The 22,699-nt window shown below is 36.8% G+C and overlaps 2 protein-coding genes across 2 annotated transcripts; both read right to left on the reverse strand.

Annotated features, from left to right (window-relative positions):
* Nucleotides 1–184: 184 nt before the first annotated feature.
* On the reverse strand, nucleotides 185–11,082 carry LOC18028732 (histone-lysine N-methyltransferase ATXR3). Its single transcript, XM_006414494.2, has 20 exons — nucleotides 10,781–11,082; nucleotides 8,117–10,581; nucleotides 7,907–7,963; nucleotides 6,635–7,771; nucleotides 6,042–6,412; nucleotides 5,429–5,962; nucleotides 5,250–5,350; nucleotides 3,853–4,894; nucleotides 3,688–3,759; nucleotides 3,423–3,533; nucleotides 3,245–3,345; nucleotides 2,775–2,874; nucleotides 2,561–2,656; nucleotides 2,178–2,345; nucleotides 1,966–2,091; nucleotides 1,805–1,858; nucleotides 1,429–1,676; nucleotides 1,236–1,344; nucleotides 846–1,148; nucleotides 185–758 (listed from the first exon to the last, which is right to left on the reverse strand). Exons 2-20 carry the CDS (start codon nucleotides 10,473–10,475, stop codon nucleotides 582–584), a joined length of 7,266 nt encoding a protein of 2,421 aa, XP_006414557.1. The 5' UTR covers nucleotides 10,476–10,581; nucleotides 10,781–11,082; the 3' UTR covers nucleotides 185–581.
* Nucleotides 11,083–13,814: 2,732 nt separating this feature from the next.
* Nucleotides 13,815–15,463, reverse strand: LOC18028857 (proteasome subunit alpha type-4-A). The gene is made up of 2 exons (XM_006414496.2): nucleotides 15,370–15,463; nucleotides 13,815–14,784 (listed from the first exon to the last, which is right to left on the reverse strand). The coding sequence occupies exon 2, from the start codon at nucleotides 14,771–14,773 to the stop codon at nucleotides 14,021–14,023; it is 753 nt and encodes a 250-aa protein (XP_006414559.1). The 5' UTR covers nucleotides 14,774–14,784; nucleotides 15,370–15,463; the 3' UTR covers nucleotides 13,815–14,020.
* Nucleotides 15,464–22,699: the final 7,236 nt, after the last annotated feature.

Raw genomic sequence — 22,699 nt, forward strand, 5'->3', positions numbered from 1 at the left:
ATTGGAGTTGGTTGGCAAATACCAAGCTTTTTCACGGTGAAGACAAATGATGTTACATGCTAACAAATATTTCGGAGATTTTCAGTTAGCAATATTTATTCTACGTTCATTATGGCACAAAGATTGATTACAAGTAAGTGGTGATTAATGAAGACCGAGTTTCTATCAGCAAAAGACAAACAAGTAACAAACAACATCTATTTATACTCATGTTCTTTTTCTCCTCTTTCCTTTTTTTTTGTGCCAAGCTTTGATAGATTTTAGGAACAAGAACACGAGAACTATTATTACTGAGGTAACAAAAAAAGAAGAAGAGATACAACCTAGTCAAATGATTCTCCTCTCTGAAAATTATGTGAGCCTAATCTAACGAGAGTAACAATAACCCAAAGTTATTGCCAATTTTCCAAAATCACATATATGGCAGAACCTATACACAAGAATGTGGGGGAAAGCTGAGGCTCACTTGCTTTGGTCATGGATATAATAGACTATTTATAGTAACTGTGTCTGTTGCCCTGGCTGCTCGCTTTCCCAAAAGGGGAAACCTTCTGAATATTATAAAGTTTCCCCCTCTTTACCTAACTATCCCATGTCGCTTGAAAGACATGTCTTCTGTTTCTTAGCCACTGCAACAGTTCTCTATCTAGTGACGAGTTATTCATGACGGCATCGAACATCGGGCTTCCAAATACTCCCGGTGAGCTTTTGAACATCCATATCTTATCCTTTGCCCACGGTTTTTGAGGCTGCTTAGACTGTACTCAAGAGATAAAATAACCATGTCATGGACAGTGAAGACAAATTGAAATACATTGTCAGAAGTGGGTCAAGTCAGAAATTACCATCTGTGAAACCATTGTCTTCACCGTCTTTGGGCCATAAACACGATGCTTCGATGGTTTCTGGGCCTTTGCGTAGAAGGAAGCAACCTCGGGTAAAGACAAGCAACCTCTGGTTGCTTTCACCAGTGTAAGATCTGGATCAGTATTCGTCTGTTCGTACCAGTAAATTAGCTGCCCGAGACAATAGTTCTCGCCATAAGTCTTCCGGTACTCCTTTATACCCTCACCTAACTTGTCAGCATACTTGGCTCCCAAATCTAACGGGCTAATGTATACAGGAGAAGAGATAAAGGACTTGTATTCCTGCGACATATCAAGACACATCTGTCAGAAGAAGTTCAACGAGATTTTGTTCGTTTACTGTCTCCTAAATTATACGAAAGAACTTACCCGAACTTTGAAAAAGCACTTTGTATAGGCATAAATGTGAATTAAATCAGCTGCAGCATCATTCCGACACTTGTATGTACAAGGGAGATCTCGGATCTCATCTCTCAACCTTCGTGGAAAAATATTGTGAGATGTGAGACTGTTTCCTAAAAGAGTTTCAAGAAATAAAACAATATGATAGATGTACACTCACCAAAGTAATGATCGCTGAAGTTCCTTAGGGACATCAGCAGATCCAGATGGATCATGGGCACGAATCTTGGATTTGAGTTCATTAAGAATGCCTTCTTCCACGTGCGGTGACAGGCACTGAAGAAGCTCATCAACTAAAGAGCCATCCCCGTTCCATAAAAAAGAGACTGTTTCTTCAGGAGTAAGCCTCTCCAGCGGAGGAGGAGCGTTCTTTGGATCCCCAAACACACGTCTCATAACATATCTTACCTGTGTGTAAAACACTAATCAGAGACTAACTTCGACTGGGAAAAACATTTTACAAACTTACACACAAAAATGTGAAAGGCAAAGCAGATAACACTATGTTTGTTTTCATGAAGAGATATTGCAGATACCTTGTCAAGTGTAACAGCCAGATTTTGAAGCCTCTGATTGTAGACACCCTCAGCCTGTCTCATCAAAGTTACAGATATAATAAGCATATAAGAGTTCCGAGGCACAAAAGATATGAACTATTGAAAAACCCGCAAAAGCTAAAAAAGAGTGATAGCCTCACCTGAACTTCAGCATCACTTTTCTCAACATCAAGGTGTATATCTGAGAAATATTTTCTCTTTTCTTCCAGATTATGCTTAAGAATTTCCTCTGGAAGCTTAGTTCTCTCGAAATTGATGAACCGCACCTTTATGCACAAGAAACATTCGGTCAGAAGTTGTAATCCCATCATTAGTGCTGCGACAAACTAACATAAAGTGATTCAAGACTAACCAGACGAGCAGAATACGCAACCACCCAATCTGGCAGCCCACCGAGCAAACAACTTCCCAGTCCAGCTCTTCCCAACTCAAGATAATCTTCTTCTGAAACTGAATTTAGTATACAAGCTTCTAGCATCAGTCTGTGTCGATCCAGCAGACCATGCCATTCCTTCAACACCTGATACAAATATGGTTCAGAAAATTAAATCGACAATCGAGGGACAAGAGAAAAGATTTATTAAACTTTGGTACAAAAAACTAATTACTCCTAAGTGAACAAGCATACAGCGGACATGTAGCCCTTTTAAAATCCATTAACGGAGTCAATGTCAGTACTCTCACGTATCTTTGATACCAGTAATATAATCATATATCTGTTAACAGCGCAAGTACCTTCTGAAATGCACCTTCACCAGTGAGATTCAAGTAGCTGCCTCGGCATACTTGGCTACCACACAAGCAAACAGACGCTTCATATTCTTCCTTACTCTGTTGCAGACATAAGTATTATTCTTTAGACAATGGAATGGAAACATACAGATTAACCCAACGAAATAATACTTTCCTACAGTAGGAACTGGATAAGAAGGGAGAGGGAGGAGCATACCTCAGTTACAGAATTATAATCAAACGTTATCTCCTCGCCATATTCAATAGAACGTACTGAATAGATGCCAATCTGGTAGTGTCCATCCACCGAAGTAACCCTGGAAGCACCAGATGACAATGAATGAGTGAACTTGTTTATAACTTTTTAGATATGAAGACAGTCAAGCTTCAGGGGTTCTCCATTCCGATTGTTAAAAAATGAATGTATGCATAAGTAAAAGAACGAGATTACCAATTGCGTATGAGCAGAGCAGATACAATCATAAGCAAATGTTGGTAAGTGTATCCAGACAAATTTATAAATAATCAATTGATATATGTGTGTAATTATCTGAACATACTTAGGCAGGCTAGTTTATGCATGCATCGTGTATGAAACTAATTGTAACAACTGTCACTAGGTTCTGCTCTCTGAATCCAATATTCTGGAGGAATTGGATGATTGCAGAGGGGGAGAATTTAACTTACTTTGCTTCACAGTTAGGTCGACAAGAGTGACAAATTCGACTTGCATAATTAGCCTTGTGCATGGCATCAACAACAACTAAATCATATCCATCGGCATCACCCTGCCATGTAACATAAAAAGTAAGAAAATGGTCTTATAATATTAAGTACAAGTCCAAGCATCATATTTTCTTCATACCTTTGGTCTCTCAAGATATATATTGTAGAACTCTGGTGCAGGATCAGTTTTGTTTTCCTGCAAGGAACGAATTCCATCTTGCTTCTCGAACCACTTCCAAACAGGATAAACCTACAATATCCAAAACAAGTCAGCATCAACGTTCAGAGCTACCTTTAAGAGAATGTTTCAATATCTAAACACAGCACGCCCAGTGAATTTCAGAAATTGTTTCTGATGCAGCTGAGTAACTAACAAACATAAAACTGCAAAGCTGCAGACCCACCTCTCCAAGAAATTCAACAACAAAATCTTCTTCTACAAAACCACCTTGTTTGTTGCACACAACACCGAGGCCCTACTTGGACAAAAAAAATAGCAACAAAGCCGATTAGCCAAAAAGTCCTAAAAAATATAGATGGATTCCCATAAAAGAATAACAAAGCCATACCTTCCGATAAGAAACATAATTATCATCAGAACGACTTTCTATAGCTTTTAAGACGCCTTGACACATCCTCAGTGTTCGTATATCACACTCTTCACGAGCACTCTCTTTGAGCTCTTCAATCACAGGCCTTAGAGGGAATACCATGGGGGTGTTTCCAGTTCCAGTGAATAACCTAGCTTGTCTGTTCAGGGTACGTAAGACTACATCTTCTATAAATGAATGTTTATCCTGCAGTGACCAATCCAAGTCTCCGGGCATAGAATCAAGTAAGAGGTTATGGGTGTAAGGATCGATTCCATAGACCTCTTGCTCTAAAACCTCATCGCCAAGAAGCTTTCTTGGTTTATACTCCTTGACTTCAGGTAGTTCCATATCTAACTCTTCTGTGCCATTTTTTTGTGCATTAAGCTTCTCACCATAGTCCTCTGGCAAAGAAACTCGCATCTTCCGTTGTACCTCCTCCTCGTCCGCGACAATTGCGTACGCTTCAATTACTTCATATTTCCTAGTGACTGGTGGCACAAGACTAGCTTTCGTCATACGTGCACCCCATTCACGCTCTTCGGTCATAGAATCAAAAGATTCGTCTGCCGTGAAGTATCTTTCGACGCGTAAGTCCTGTGATCGACCTTCTGAACGGATATCTGATTCACTTTCTGATGCTGAACTATAATTGTCACTCTTGCCATTGTCAGAGAGCTCGGACGATGTTTCACTTCCCGAACCAAACGATTTACGATTCAGTTTAGACAAACGCCTTTTGATTTCTCGGTCAGATGCATATTCTCCGTAGTCCAAAGCACCATTTACACCAAATGCATCACTAGTCCTGCTCATGTACTTCTTCTCAGTTACTGTTTTGCTCAACTTCTTGTTGTACTTAGAGGCTGATGAGAGCCCTGAGCCATCTTGCCATGACTTCATTAATTCATCTCTTCTATATGAAGAGGTGACCGTAGAGACCTCTTCCAAACGGGTGGCAAGTTGAATAAACAATTCGATGATTCGGTTCATGTCTTTGGAGCCTCCCCGATTCCTCCCTCTGGATACATAAGATAAAATCAGAAGAAAAATTACAAAACAAGTAGCAAGGAAATTAAATAAATAGCTCCTACTTTGTTTACAACAGATTACCTCCTACTTAAGAACTAAGAGTTTAGGGAAGCAAATATTCAACATCAAGGCATAAATGTTAGAAATAAGTAATCCTACAGCCTAACAAACCGAGGGAGCACATGGCAGGAAACCGCTTATTGACTTGAGAAATTATAATAACCCAGAGAGACCATCCGCAATCATTTTATAATTTGCAAGATAAAAGATTTGGAGTATTATTGGCAAATCATGTACAAAAAAAAAGTAGCCATCATATCAAACAAAGAAGAAGGAAGCCATACTTCATTGCTTCCCTGCACATCCGGCTAATATCCTCCTTGACAGATCTCAAACCATGACTAACGTAGTAACCGTTTTTCATCTTATCTTCAATTTGAGCAACCTGGTAACCAAAAATACATAAGCCTAATTTTTAACAGATGAAAAATAAATGATTGCAAACACGAATACCAGAAAGCACCTTTAAAGCAAAGAAGTCAAAAGTATTCTGTTTCATGATGCCCCTAAGGCTTGAAGCAAGGAAATCTTCCACTCGCTTATACCCGTGTTCTGACTTTTTAATCGCCCATCGCCTGATACGAGCATCCCTGGATAGAATCGCCGATGATCTCCTTGCATCATACAATTTTGAGCGTTTGTATAAGCTTCTTCGGAATAACTGATTGGCTGAGTCTCGCTTTTCGACTCGATCAAAGTAATCCTTGAGGTTACCAAAATCATCTGTATCGCCCACTAAGCCCTTCGACTTAGCAACATCTGTATTCTGTTTCAGACTCCTTAATCTGGAATGTAATTCACCTGGTTGAGGATGCTGGCATCTGAGCCAACTTACGTTTTTATAGTTCAATGTCAAATCTCCAAACTGGGAGCAGCCTGTGATGTCTACAGAAGATATATGGGGAAATAAACGAAGAATTTCTTCAAGCATGCTGGAAGACACGTCTGTACAACCAACCAATATTATAGAGTCTATCTTCTCCGTGTTGTAAGTGTTCTGCAAGAGAATGTCATGTCAGATCAACGAAAATACTAAATTGATCAAATGCTATAAACGGAAAGGGCAGAATGTTCACCATGATACTCCAGAGCCTAGAATCTGTGCATTTGGGACCCAAAGAAGATAAGTCAACTTGTCTTGAAATATCCTTGTATGAATTGACAGTGGCCTTCCAATGTCTACAAGTCATGGAAGCCAATGCAAGTGATTTTACATCATATCTCAACAAATGAAACACCCGTGCTAATACATGACCATCCAACAGACCCCAGTAAATTCCCACGGTGCCAGAAGATCCACTTCCTTCAACATGGAAGGTAGCGTCCCCACATAAATCCTCAAATGCCAACTCATCCTTCTGAAACATTTGCGCATCTTTCACTTCAGAATCTTCTCCACTTTCACCAGCTGTCAATCGAGCTCTTTTCGTATAGCACGAATCAAATTCTGAGGTTGATGAACCAAAAACACGGAGAGGAGAGAATAAATATTTCAAACATTTAAAAGCAGGAATTGAACATTGGTATAACCCGAAGGAAATGAAAGAAAAGAAGGATATAGACACCCAAGTTCAGAAACCGAGAATGACTTGAAGAAAAATGAGCAAGAAAAAAGCATGATTTAATATGATGAACGGGATGGCATTTAAATTCTGGTAGTTATCAATACCTGAAGAGGGGTACATGTACTTGTCAGTCTCTTTCTTTGGCTGTCTTGCATGGATCCAAGAGTCTAATACATCGTTTATGGCAGCAGAAAACTCCCGACTCTTGAATGTTTTCATAACCAATTGATGCAGTTTCCCACGGAAATAACCAAGAAACTGAGGGTGCATTCCATGGAACGAGCTTAGACTTGTGTCCATTTCAGAATGCTTGAAATCCTGCGACTCTGAGACAACAAGGCCTTGAGAATCTGAAGACAGAGCTGGTGTTTTCACCTGAAGCTTGGCAATGGTTTCAGGAGCTTTTGTGATAGACGTAACAGGGACCCAGATTTTATCAGATTTTCTAAAGACACTACTGTGGCTCTTTATGAAACCTTTATCCACCAATATCTGGAGTTCCGAAAATGGCAGAGGTCCTTGTTCTTGCCCAGCACCATCCATGTAGAACCAATCACCTAAATGCAATTGCAAATCATCGACTGTACACAGACGATCCCTAGGGGTGTTAACAGAGTTTTCGGTTTTCCAAAATCCCTCCAAATCTTGACTACCGCAAGCTGTTGATTGAGAATGACTTTCGACTGATTCCCTCTTGGAATCACTAGATGCAGGGGATGGACGAGCAGGCCTTGAAGAGCACTTTTCCCTACCACGAACTTTTACACGAGGATCAGGAACTGATGAAACTTGATCATTAATGACCAATGAGTTAAGCCTGACTACAGACAGAACACTAGCCTTTACTCCCCTCGCCTGATTTCTCTCATCTACACCAGAAAAAGCCCACAGGGGAAGTTCAAGCCTAGAGCTACAGAGAGGATAATATAAATCTTCCTTGTGCTGCCACCGAGGATCCTCATTACCAGACTTCTGCATCAGGCACAATGGGAAACCATCATTCAGAACCATTTTCTTTTTGTAATATCCATCTTGAGAAGCTTCATCGTTTCTTATCCAGTCCCCGCCTTTGCAAGACCAACGACCTGAAAACCAGCTGCCTGTCTCATCGTTCTCAAAACTATCAACATTGTCTGACTGAAACTCTTCGATCGCCTTTGTTGTGAGCTCGGAACCTTCCGACAACTCCTCATCCAATAGATCCCACGGTTTGTCCATTGGATGGCGACACCATGTGATATCTGCAAAATCAAATAAAGCTTCTAAATAGTGTCATGGAAAAATGTGGGAATGAAACTGCCAGAAAGGAACAGAAGCAAACAGAAAGTTTTTTAACATGCTACAACAAAAGTGCAAGTGGTGCCCACGAAACACACCTTCAGAAGGCACAAACTTTCCAATCTCTTCAAGCTCAACTTTAACCTGCAGAGCTTCTGCAAAGTCATATAAATAAGCTTATCTTAGGTATGCAATAACAATAAAGTAAATATATAAAGAATATGCTCCAGATATCTGCTCGCAATTTGGGCTGAAAAAACATCAAATATGTGGCCAGAAAGATAATAAATGTACATTTGTTACAGTACCTCCAAGTGTTTCATATTCCCTGCCAGGGGTGATAGTAGAACCCTCCACGAGACTCGCGATCCTCTTATCAATCTGGAAATTTTCATAATGTTCTACTAAAAGTTCATTAGAATCTAGCATGGACACTGAATCAGGCAACGAATCTCCAGCTTCTTGCTCCATAGAAACTGCTTCGCCAGCATCTGCAGTGTCTTCTAATAAATTACCAGGCGCTTCAGGGGGATTGACGAGCTGTGTCACTGCATCTGACACGACCGACGGAAAATTCATGTTCATCACAGGAGATGTTGCGTTTTCAATAGTGACCCACCTATTCTTATCTGAATGTTTAATCATATGATCAGAGAAAAGAATGCCTTGCTCCATAAGAGCTTTGAGCTCGGATAATTTTGCAGGCCCATGTTCCATGCCATAGTAATCAAGATAAAACCACTTCCCCGTGGATGAGTCAACAGCCATAGGCTCATGAGGTGGTGTGTCACAAATGTCCATATCTACCTCCATTGATGGCAACTCTTCGGTAGAGGCTTCACAACCTTGCACAGACTCTTTTCCCTTTCCAGACGGACTTGGAATCTTGGATGGATAACAGACAGAATTTTTCTCAACCACCGGTTTATTGTTGTACAAAGTGTTTTTACCTTGCAATTCTTTGCTTGATGAGGTCGACTCTTTTCCATTAGAATCCTTATTTCTGTGCTTATTCTCAAGCTCCATACCAGTCTGAGAATCCCTCCGCTCCCTTACTCCACTTTTTCTACTTATTTCTCTGTAGCCATTACGCCTGTTACGATCGCTTTGGGGATCTTCCATATAATTAGGAGTGCAGTCCCTGCGATCACTGGGCCTAGAGCGATCATGAGGTGACCACTCAGAGTAACTTGGACTTCTTCTATAATCATGGTGACGGCTGAGGTCACGTGGAGACCTTTTACGAGCATGTGAAGCCTTCTCAAAGACGTATGGCGATCTCTCCCGGGTATATGGAGACCTCTCCTGATGGACAGGACTTCTATCCCTGTATTCATGGTATCTAGACCGGTCGTGTGGGGACCGGTCCGACCGTACAGGGCTGTGTCCATGTCTGTCTGAGAAAGCCCTGGCAGGAAAAGATGAGTCTTGATGCTTTCTAGGATACTTTTCCAGAGATGACGTTTTAGATGAATATGAATCTTTGTACAGTCTCTCAACAGAGTGACGTGAATAGTGGTCTGAGTGAAGAGAGCGGGAATAATCATCAGAAATTTTTCTACATTTGGAGCTCCCATAATCCCCATAATCAGCATAGGAGTGTTTGCGCTCAATGCTACCTGGTTCAGCTCCATGTCGCTTCAATTTGTTCACAGTAGAAGAGTACTCCTTTACAAGATTATTGGGATTGTTGTGTTCGTTCTTATCATCTATTACAATTTTAGAACTGATCCTTGAACCCCTGTCGTTACCACTTCTGAAGTCTCTCCGGCGATAGCTATCCTCATTCGCAAACCTTCCACCGGGCGGGGTACGTTCATATTCATATTCATATTTCCACGTTTTCTCTCTGTCTACTCCATTCCTACGAGATCTGTTGTAGCTATGATCATCCTTTACAGAATCCATCTTATGCCATCTGTCTGGGATGAACTCCCCTTTCTCAATTTCGTCACTGGGATCTCTCCATGATCTGAATTCTCTCTCTTCTTTATCACCTTTCCTGTACTTATCTGCGGAAAAATCCCTTCTCTCCACATACCCTTTATGATATTGCAGGTAACCCAACTCCCCCTTCGTAGTTTCATCTTTCTTCCAACTCTCCCCAACGATCTCACCCTTTTCGATCTCACTCCTCTGCAATGGCTTCACTGGCGCGATTTCACCGTTCTCCAAATCCCCAACCAAATCCCCATGAGGCTTTAACGTACCTAATTCACCTTCTTCCACTTCATCCTTAAGCCCAGAGTCTCCACCGTTTTCCACTTCTTTATTAACATTAGTTCCTCCTTTCCCCTGCAGAGATTCACTCTTCTCATCCTGCGCTTTCGTCTGCAGCTGTGATTCTCCAGTGAGTGGCAATACCTGCGGCGTCTGCTCTTTCAACTGCTCCTCTGATTGTTTCTGTGGTTGTTTCTGCGGCTGCTTCGGCTTCCTCACGACCACTTTACGAATTACCTTAACGATTCTCTTCTTCTTAGTTGGCTGAGACGCTGAGGGTTTAGCTGGCTGAGACTCAGGGAGCTTAGTTGAGATGGATGTGTGACCATTCTCCGAAGTACCAACACTCTTGGTATCATTGTTGCCTCCACAAAGCGTCTTCTCCACAATTGGAAGCTTTTCCATGATATTCACCAGAGGCATGCATGCGACACCCCCATCGCTCATGGAAACCCAACCAATTTCTCTCTACCCAAAGCTTCCCTAATCTCCCCCTTTTCCGGGAATATCAATACTCATGCTTCAGAATCCACCGCCAAGTTTGTCGCCGTTCCTGCAACACACAAGAGGAGAACAAAAAAAACACCGAAAAAGCAATCAGTGACAAAACTGAATGTAGGGTTTTCCCCAGCTGAAATTACCCAACGCAGCGAAAGGGGAAGAAGGGAAAATCTCAAAACCCTACAGGTACGAATTGATGAAATAGAAGAGACGAGGAGACGCGAAAACAACGAATTGAAGCGGGAATTTACCGGGGGTAATAAGAAAACCTAGAGAAACGGATCAAGAGCCCTCGAATGGAGCTGGGAGGAAGATGAATGAACGTGAAAAAGAAGGAAAATTTCTCAAGAATAAGAGGACAGATCGAGGTCAAAGAAGCCAAATCGAGAAGAAAACCCTAGAAGCTCTCACTGAAATCTTTATTTATCTGTTCCCGTTTCGCCGGGAAATCTCTGTGGCCGCGCGTTTCTTCTCTCTGCGACCTTCGCTTCTCTTCTGTATCGTTGTGTTCTCTCTCTCTCTCTCCGTTATGTTTTCTGAAAGAAGAAGCCGTCGTCGTGTTAATATTTTTTTCTGTATATTTATTTTCCTTACTGGGAAATTTTTTTTTTCTCAATCTTTCTGATTTTCTCACATTATTAAAATAGAGAAATGGCAATTAAAAAAATTAAGGAAGATTTCGTTTAGTAATCTAAGTTTTTTTATATACTTAAAAACTAACTCCATGTCCTCAAATTCTGTTGAAAACCAACATTTTTATAAGTAATGAAACAATAATTATAAGAAACTTGAAATAGATTAGATAAAACATCAATTACTATTAGTTTAGATGGTCTCAATATACCACAGAGTGTATATTGTATTTGTATTGCTCTTGTAGTTACCCGTCGAAGAAGATGTGTTACCTTTGTCAAACTAAAAAACGACTAAAACCTGTCATGATTGTGCATGAGTTCTACTATCACTCGACTATACATTAGTTGATATTCCACATTTTCTCACGTTCATTATTTTTGGAGATCTAAAGCGACAATTTTGCTTGTAAATAACACAGTACTATTCAAGATATTAGACATAGAATAAATCTTCAAAATAAATTTAAAACAAGCTAATGAATAAACAAGTCATCATCATTGTACACATATTACAAAGCAGAAAAAATGAACAATTTTTAATCTCTCTTTATTAGAGATTAATCTGAGGAAAAGAAACATTATATAACGTGAACACAATCCATAATTTAACATCTTTTTTTTAGTTGATCACATGAAATGATATCATATTTTCTTTATTTTAAATATATTTTATAATAGAGACACCCAATAATAGTACAATTCGATTTTCAAAGAAGAGTTTATTAAAGATATCTTACGAATTCTAAATTTAAAAACATAATTTGGTTCCAAATACATAAGTTTTTTAGCATACTTTTACAAAAATTTCAAAAATAAATAGATAGGATAACAAAAATATTAATCGGAGAATTTAGAATTAATGAGATTTTTTAGCTTATATTTTTATTTAAATATTAAAAATATGTGAATGTTATAATATAAATATCTATATTATCAAATTAACTTCTATTTTCAAATATATGATTGTGTTATTTCTACGGGGTTAGATTACAACCACTTAGTATTATTATTTAAATACTAATCAGAAATTTTAAATTTTCAAAAATAAAATAGATAGGATAACAAAAATAGTAATCAAAGAAATTAAAATTAATGAGATTTTTTTAGTTTATGTTTTTTATTTAAATATTAAAAATACATGAATGTTATAATATAAATATCTATATTATCAAATTAACTTCCATTTTTCTATAAATATGTGATTGTGTTACTTTTACGGGGTTAGATTATAACCACTTAGTATTATTACTTAAATATTAATCGAAGAATTTAGAATTTCAAAATTAAATAGATATAATAACAAAAATAGTAATCGGATAATTTAGAATTAATAAGATTTTGATTTTTTATTTTTTATTTAAATGTTAAAATGCGTGAATGTTAGAATATAAATATTTATATTATCAAATTAACTTCCATTTTTATATAAATATGTGATTGTGTTACTTCTACGGGGCTAGATTACAACCACTTAGTATTGTTGCTTAAATATAACTTTTCTATAAATCAACACTAAAAATATATTTTTGGATCGGATTCTATAATGGTTTAAATTACTTAACGAACAAGATTTTATATCATATAGATCTGAGTTAACAGTATTATGAGTCTATGATTGAGATTAAGTGCTTTAAACTTAAATATAATCCATAGTTAAGATCTGATAAATTTTTATACTCTTATAATATTTTTGATACGATTCAATTTTTTGATATTAATATAAATATTTAAGTTCACTCGTATGAGTTTTCAAATTTAAAACTAGGATTAGGTATAAATATTGAAAAACCAACTACCCGAAATAAAGTTTGGTCAATTTAATATAATTTTCATTTTAAGTTAAAAATTTATATATTTTTAATCGGTTTGGTAAAAATGAACCAATTGTTTTACCCACTTTTAAATTTTTTTTTTATTTTCTGATATTTTTCAAAATATTTGTCATAAAAATATTTTTGAACCAAATCCTGAAAATTCTAACGAAATTAAATATTTCTAATTTTTCAAATACATAATGAAATTATTGAAAATGAGGATTTCAATAATTATCAAATCTAGCACCTTTTGTAGCAACAAATTTTTTGATCAAATCTACAAAATTTTAAGTCTGTCCATACTGTATATGTATCACCATACAAAAAAAAATAATAAGAAATATTTACTTAGTAAATTTATCGAATTAGTTGCTCATACGTAAATTAGAAGTTTTTTCCGTCAATACTATTTCTTTTTTACATGCGACAAAATGGCATACTATCATTTCATTTACCTCGTTGTAGGAGTAGGAGTAGGACTATAGCCCAAAAGTAAGGTTAATTCAGACATTTTACTAATGAAATATCCATTTGGCGCTCAACATATACGGTTTGAGCGGTAACAATTTCACCGTTGATAAACAGACAACAAGACTCTTGTTTAATCAAACGCGGTGTGTGTGAAGCTTAAAAGAGATTGTCATTCTATTGTGGGCTTCCTAATGGGCCCGTTGGTGATTACTTGCTCTATTTCTTTTATTGAATAACCTCTTAACTTTATTCCAAAAGCTGAGAAAAATCTAAAATTTTTGACAAAAAGAACTATACCATTCTTTAAATTTACTCGTTACATCACAAAATCAAAACTAATCCATTTGATAAACTGATGTAAAGACAAACAAGATTGCAGAATTAAAAGTTCTCAGATTCGATTCATAACAACATATAAATAAACATTTAACGCATAAAGATCGTCAGTCATATGTATCATGACATAAACCAGAGTGGTCACTGATTCTGAGACGATATCTTCAAATCCAAAGGAAAAGAAAGCAGATGGTGAGCTACAACACATGTCTCAAGACACAAACCTGTTTCAAGCCTAGGAAGTTTCTGCAGCTGGTTGTGTCACACCATGCTTGACCAAAAGCTTAGTGAGCGACTCAGGCGAGTGGACATGGTACTTAACATTCCCTGATGGAGTCAGAAACACCTCAGCAAGCTCGAGCTTCTCAGATGTCAAGCTAGTACTGTCCATAGTCTTGCTCAAAACCTTGAGAGCGAGCTGAACAACCTCTTCCCTCGACGCATCATCCTTATAGTCTTGCTTAAGAATAGACTGAGCCGCTTGATTATTAGCTCCAACAGCTGCAGCTTTCCATCCACCGTAGTTCCCACTCGGGTCACTCATATACAGTTGAAACCCGTGGTTCTTGTCCCAACCTGCAAAGAGAAAAGAAACACCAAACGGACGTAGACCACCAAACTGTGTATACCCTTGTTTTGTGTCACATAGAGACTGAACCAGCTGCTCGACCGGCATTGGCTCTTGGTACATGAAAGTGTAACGCTGAGCTTGGACACGAGCGGTGTTGATCAGAATGTTGGCATCAGACATTATACCAGCCACTGCACAGGCCACATGGTCATCGATCTTGTACATTTTCTCAGTGGATGTAGAGGTTTGAAGAAGTTTTGAGGTGACTTTCTTCTCGCCGATCAACACAACTCCGTCTTTGGCCAAGATTCCGATTGCAGAGCCGGCGTTGCCAATGGCTTCCATAGCATACTCAACTTGGTAGAGACGACCTTCCGGTGAGAAGATCGTGGTGCGACTATCATACCTCCGAGACATTCTTGAAACAGCTGCACGCACAAAGAAGAAACACTCAAAAATGTATCAACGAAAGTTTCCATCTTTATTCATTTCAAAGATTATTGAAGCGCATTATAACAGATTCAAGAGAAAACCTCCTTCTTCTTACAAGCTAAAAGCTCTTTACATGGTTAAGCATAACTGCATAAGTCATTGTTCTGCACTTTCAATTTGTCAAGAAGACATACGAAGATAAGTCATACAAAGAAAGCTAGGGCACAGGTGAATCACTGGACACTGATTAAATGGAAAATCCATTAACTTACTCACTTTCCCAGTCTCAAATGGTCACAAAATATTCCACAGAAGGAATTGGGGAAAATTGCAACCTAGTGAACACGAGAACTAAGAATCGCGTCAAGCTAGGGTTTATCTAATGATCAAATCAAAGAAAGCTAAATAGTTACCCAGATTTGACAGGAGTCACTCGTGAGCAAAGACAATTCGATGGGAACAAATAATAAATCCATTCATAGAAACGAAACGGATGAATCGAATTTCGACGATGCTATGAACAAGAACAGCAGGAAAAGAAACGGATTCGATTGAAAATTAGTAAACAGTGAGAAAAGTACCTCAAGAAATTTTCCTCTTATCACTCTTCTCGGTTCTCGCTTGATTTTGCTGAGAACTTCTGCTTTACAAAACGAAATACTTGTTGCGAACTTGTTTGACAAGAAAAATAAAAGAAAACAAAAACCAAAACCAAAAAAAAACTTATTTCCTGGATTTCTCGATTTGGGCTCATTGCATTAGAACCCAATTACTAATAACTATAAAGCCCACAAGCTCGTTTCACGAATGCGCTGAACAGTCGATAGTTCGGTTCGGTTTGGAATTTTCGGTTTTAGATTAATTTTTCTCAAATAAGTTCCAAATAACCAAATTTCATAATAGTCAGGTTCGGTTTGGTTCGATTACTGGTTCAGTTTGGATCTAGCTCGGTTTTTGATACGAAAAATCAAAACATAAATAAACGTATTATTTAAATGTCGGTTGATTTGGTTCGGTTCCATATATACATTGGTTTGAATTCGTCTTTGGTTAACCCATTTGAGTTACAGTATTATAAAATTCGATTCAATTCGTTTTAATTTGATTTTTTTTCTTGGTTCTTTTTGTGATGCCTATGTTATCACAACGAAAAGATTATTATATATAGGGACATATCACATGGTATGTGAAAATCCCATTTTAGTAATTATGGTTCAAGACATTGCTTCTGTGTAATGATAGAAGCGACATATCACATTAGATGGTATATGTAATTATGTATTAGATTACTTGGTTGAACCAGTTGTTGTTTGGTTATCGAAGCTGGTTTATTTTGTGGTTACACACGTGTATACAAATTTACAAATTAACAAAGATAATAAAAAAATATTCTTTTTTTTAATAAAATGTTAAATTATATTCAAAAATAAAATAAATATTTTTACAACTTTAATTGAGAGCTTTCATCCTAAAAAATCATAAAATGTGAAAAGTAAACAGCTTCATTAGTGTTGCATCCTGGTACCAAACCAAGTCTGCAATCCATCTTGATAGTTCTTCCCTCCTTGCTTTTGAATTGTGTTTAGCCTGTTGCGGATCGTCACATCCAGTTTCTTGATCAAAGTTTCTGGCGATACTGGACTCTCTCCATGCTTTCTGCTGTTTCCCTCGCATCAAAATAGTGTACTGAAGCTTGGAAATCATACTTTATAATGAACTGTCTTGTATGTGTGGAGGTTGTACTTGAGGTGATCCGCAAAATGTCCAACCAGGTCCAAGTGTACTCAGTCTCCCTTACTCCTCTCATCAATGTTTCCCAGATCTTTCTCTTGTAGGGGCACTCGAAAAACAAATGTGCCCTGCTCTCCACTTCCTCATCACAGAAAATGCACCATGTTGCAGTCTTACTTCCAATGAGCCATCTGGTCACCTGTTGAAAGGCGATTATTTGCAACAAGCCATAGAATAAAAGAGAATTTGGGAGTAGCAAAAGAAAACCAAATAGCTTTGGATGGGTTCCACATTGCATTTGGATTTCTTATAAGTTCCCATGTCTCTTTAGAGCTGAATTTACCATGATATACACCATTCTTATGTTTCCATTGGTGTATATCATCTCTCGCCATGACTCTTAGCCTCTGCATCCCTTTGATTTCCTCTTCAACCTGGAGAAGTTTCCTGTCACGATGTCATCTTTGTCTGTTTCCGTTCATGACCTGGCCCAGAGTTGCATTAATAGGAATACCAAGATCAATACAGCCTCGTGAACCAAAGACCTCAAACAAACTCCCCATTGTACTCCATTTATCGAACCAAAAGGAGACTTTGTTTCCACTCTGTATTTCCACCCTGTATAGATCCTTTGCTTGATCTCTATACTTCAGTATCTTTTTCCATATCCAAGAACCAAGAGTTGTAGTGCTGTTTATAGCCCAGAAGGAGCTGTTGCGAATCAGGTTTCTTTGAATTCAATTATCCCACAGGGAGTTTTTTGCCGATAAAATACGCCAGATGAACTTTAGAATGCAGTCTCTATTCACTGATTCAAACGGTTTTAAACCCAGACCCCTTCCCTCTTTGGCATACAAACTCGTTTCCATGAGACCTTAGTTTTTTTGGCGTTTAACTCCTAACCTGACCATAGGAATGCTGCACATAGCTTATCTACTGCTGTGATACAAGCTTTTGGTAACCTGAAAGCTGCCATCCAGAAATTAGTCATGCTATGAATAATTTTTCTTTCATCATCGTCTTCTTCTTAGTTCTTTTTGGTGATCTTCAAGTTTGGATTATCGAGATTTGATAGGTCCGAATATCGATGATTTTATTTCGATGATTTATTTTATGTTTTCTGGTATAAATTTTATACAGAACTCTAAGAGTTGTATTTAAATGTTTTATTGTATGTAGCTGCTTTCGTATTACAGCATGATTTCTATTGCTTTTTACATGTTCTTTATACCTTGGGCTTTCGGATATCCGGTTCGGTTGTGGTTAAGAACCGAACAGTTTCGGGTATTTCGGTTATCAGGATGTAGGATCCAAATAGATACCGAATTGATTTCGGTTCGGTTCCGGTTCGGTACTTATCAGTTTCAGATTGGTTCGGGTATTGAAGGATAAGAACCGTAAAATACCGAAAATTTTTGGTTCTCAAACGGTTCGGTTCTTAGATACCCGAAATCTAAAAAAAACCGAATTGTTTAAAAAAAAAACCGAAATCTAAGTTTGATAACCGAAATGACCACAAAAATTACATAAACCAGATGTTCAAATCCATCGAAGCAGTTGGAGAAAGGGTTCAGAAGCAAGAGTAAAACATGAAATACATGAAGCAAAAGCAGAAGCACGAAGGTTTTAAAACATTTTCTACAGTAAAATAGAAATCTAAAAAAATTACTCTTGTGACCTGAAATTGCAAAAAAAAAAAACAGAAAGGAGTAAGGAGTAGACATTAGACTTATGAACAAAGCAGAAGTTAGCACACATACATCGACTCATTAACAAAGGAGAAGTGGAAAGAAAACCCCCAAATCAATTTCATATATATTAAACCCTAAATCGTTTTTCTAAATCAAGAGACTCAAGATACTCGATCATTCAAGACTAATTCGTAGTAAAAAACGAAAAAACAAAGAGGAAATGAAGTTGATTTCAAATTTAAACAACTGGAACAGAAAACCCCAAATCGATTTCAGATATAAAAACCCTAAAATGAAGTTCTATGAGAAGGAGATGGAGAAAAAGCTTAATTTCAGATAAATACGTGCTGTATATGTTTTTTTAATTTTTAATTTTGTGTCTCTGTGGATAATGGCCACAACAAGAATTGAAAACAAAAATTGATAATACTAATGGGCTGTCAATATATGTAAATGCCCAAAATCAGACCCAAACATAAACATTATTTTCGGTTATTCGGTTCGGTATTTTGGTTCTCGGGTAATATCCGGAACCGAACCGATATCCATGGATCCTAAATTTGAGATTCAATGGGTATTTAAGCAATAATCGAAACCGAACTGAACCAATAATTTCGGGTCAGTTCCGGTTCGATTTTTCGGTTCCGATTTTTATGCCCAGGGCTTGTTGGTATGCTATTTGTTCGTTGACATTAATTGTGGTCGGTAACATGCGCAAACGCAAATCAAATCTTTGCTTTAAAAATTAAAAGTAAAGAATTTCAGAGAAATTATGGGTTAGATGACAATTTTTCTGTGATATTGATGTAAGAATATTTATATTCTTATGTGACCTATGTGTCTTTCGGTTTAATTGTAAAGACCAAGTTCATATTAAAATTTAAGATTCTAATATAAAAGACGATACCGTGATGGATAGGTTTCGATTAAAGATATTAGAATCTGGGTGTATTGATAACCTTCATCCCTTACCTTATTAAATTATATGACTTTCTCATAATTAGTGTGTGTATTTGCACATTAAACATGGACAGTTATTATATGCATCAAACGTCCATGTATGAAAGGTTGCAATGGTTGGTCAAAGAGATGTGTGTTTCTTTATTATAAAAGAGACATCATATTAAGTGTTTTTAACAATAAGAAAATTTGAGAGAAACACACACCACCATACGTAAAGGAGAAAGAGTGAGAAAGGTTTGATTCCTTATCCATCAAAGGAATCATAAAGGCTTTGAGGTCTAAGGGAAAAAGAATCACTTGATGAATTGATTCCACAACAAGCCCAATCAAGCATGGATCAATGTTAGTCATTCATCTTTTACAAGTAATTACTGTGGTTGAATTAAATCAAATCTAGTAGGTCTTGGGAAGCAGATTTCATAATTGAAATCATTAAAGTAATTTACATGTGGTAGCAGAGCCATCCTAGATTAGTTTAATTCACCATGATTAGTAAAATTATGTTTTTATGGTGAAAAGATGATCGCATCCCCGTAATTGATTGTGATGATGCCATAGAATTTTAAAGCATCGCTGTAATAAATCTGTTTTCATGATCGCATGCATTCTGGGATCAAGAATAAATTGTTTAAACCACTGGTTTGGTTAGCGGTTTTCTAGATTCATATTATCGCATGAATCTGAATAGTTATGCATGCATGCATTCGTATTTAAAAAAGTTCTGGGTTTAAAAGTGACGGTTACTATATTTCTGATTTTCTGAAACGTCACAATTGAAAAGTAGAAGAGTAATTGTAACGCCTTAAGAAACAGTTGTTAAGAAATATTTGTTTCGCTAAGTTACCGCAACGTAAACGTACGGTTGCGTACTTGCGTGAATGAATTTAATAATTAAGGATATATGGATTATGGTAATATTGCATGAGTTTGACTTCATATATACAGTAAAAACTCTATAAATTAATAATGTTGGGACTTTGATATTTTATTAATTTATAGATTTTAAATAAAAAAATATTTTTTATTTTTTATCAATTTTGAAAGAGATTTTTTTAAAAAATTATAATCTTTAAATAATTATTTCTAATATTAAAGATGATTTCTAAGAAAATTTTAAGTTAAAATAAATAAAATCATCACTAAACTTATATTTTAATAAATTATTTTATTTATATGTTTATGTCAAAATTTATTTATGGTAATTATTAATTTATGATATTAATGAGACCATATATTTACATAGAAGTTTTGCTAAAATTATTATTTTATTATCTTATCGAATTGAGTTATATTTTGAACTGGCCCAACTCGAGACAATGAAAAATTATTAATTTATAGCGTTTATTAATTTATCGAGTATTAATTTATAGAGTTTCTACTGTATTCACGTATGGGTTGTGTATGATTATGGATATGGGCCGAATGGCTTGTGTATGGAGTCTTGTTTGATTGGTTTTAACTGCCGGTTTGATTGGTGTGGTTTGATTGGTATGGTTAAGTGTCTCATCTGGTTATAGAGGCACATAAATTGTTTGATTTAAAATATTTCCGCTGTGATTTGAATAAAATGATAATTTGTGTTATGAAATATTAACACAATATAAAAGATATTTTATTCATTAAAGTTTTAATGTTTATATTGTATATAACATGTTAGTCACCAAAGTGGCCTGTTATATTACATATATACATTAAAAGATAATAAAATTTTATAATTGATCATGATTAAAGAGATGCTATAAATGACATTAAAGTTTTGATTGATCAATTATTTTACCATCTATATTCTAGGAGATCACCCAAAGGTGAATCATTGAATATAGTTAGTAATATGAAAAGGATTAATCATTTCTTACTATAATCAGTAGTATGTATACCCAAAGGTAGCATATCTATTTGATTTGTGTATGATTTGATTAATTATAAAAGTTTAAAAATTAGCATCGATGAAAGTGTATGCATTTAAGTATTGCCCAAAGGTTGATTAAATTCATACTTTAAAGTTTTTATTACGGATTTTGAATATGTATTAAAGTCTCAAAGCACTAATGGGTAAGCATGTATAAATGTTTGCAGCTTCATCAAATTTTTTTGCATCTGCTAACTCTGTCATAAAGTTCAATGGGCTTAATTATGGAGAATGGTCCGAACAGATCCGGTTTACACTGGGTGTTATGGCATTGGACTCTGCCATATTAACTGATGAGGAGCCCTCAACCATTACAGAAGATAGCTCCGAATCTGAAAAGTCTCGGTATGAGAGATGGGAGCGATCTAACAGGCTGAGTTTAAACCTCATGAAGATGACGATGTCGGAAAGTATTAAGCCATCTATGCCTAAGACAGAGAAAGCAAGGGAATTCTTACAGAAAATTAAGGAGTGTTCCCACTCGGATTTGGCTGACAAGTCAATTGTAGGAAGCTTAATGAACGAGCTTACTACAAGAAAGTTTGACTGGTCTCAGCCAATCCATGATCATGTGACGCACATGTCTAACTTGGCAGCAAAGTTAACGACCTTGGGAATGGAGGTTCATGAACAGTTCTTGGTCCAATTCATCATGAACTCTCTACCTTTTGAGTTTAGCCAGTTCCAGGTGAATTACAACACCATTAAGGATAAGTGGAACTTTAAGGAGTTAAAGGCTATGCTGGTTCAAGAGGAAGGAAGATTAAAGAAGATGAAAGATCAAGTTGCAAACCTCGTAGGTCATGGAAGTGCCAGCAGCAGTAAAGGAAAACCAAGTAGAAAGGACAAAGGAAAGGCTTTCATGAAAGGACCTGAAAGCAAAATCCATAAGGAAAAGAAGTGTTTCTTTTGCAAGCAAATGGGACACTTCAAGAAAGATTGTCCGAAAAGAAAGGCATGGTTCGATTAGAAAGGTAAGCATCAGGTTTATGTTTGCTCGGAACTGAATCTTATTGAAGTGCCTAATAATACTTGGTGGTTAGATTCTGGTGCCACTACTCATGTGTCTCATATTAAACAGGGATTCAGTTCGATCCAGCCCATAAGAGGACCTGAACAGTATTTGTTCATGGGAAACAGGATGAAGGCAAGAATAGAGGACATTGGGACATATAGATTGATCATGGACACTAAGTGTCATTTGGATCTTGAAGGGTGTCTTTATGTACCTGAATGTACTAGAAATCTTGTTTCCGTAAGTAGATTGGACAATTTAGGTTTTGACTTTTGGGTTGGACATGGTGTTTTCTCATTGTACCGGAATGATTACTTTTATGGTAGTGGTACTTTGTTTGATTCACTATACAAGTTCAATCTTGATTCAAAGTTCTCTGAATCCCTATTTAATATTGAAAGTCGAGGCATAAAGCGTAGTGCATCTGATGAAAGTTCTGCTTTCTTGTGGCATCAAAGATTAGGTCACAATTCCAAAGAAAGGATGATGAGGTTGGTAAAGATTGAGATTCTTCCTCAGTTGGATTTCAGTGACCTAAATGTATGCATAGACTGCATTAAAGGAAAGCAAACTAAGCATATTGTAAAGAAACCAGCCACTAG

This window comes from Eutrema salsugineum, unplaced genomic scaffold (assembly GCF_000478725.1).
Source record: "Eutrema salsugineum unplaced genomic scaffold, Eutsalg1_0 scaffold_1, whole genome shotgun sequence".
NCBI lineage: Eukaryota > Viridiplantae > Streptophyta > Magnoliopsida > Brassicales > Brassicaceae > Eutrema > Eutrema salsugineum.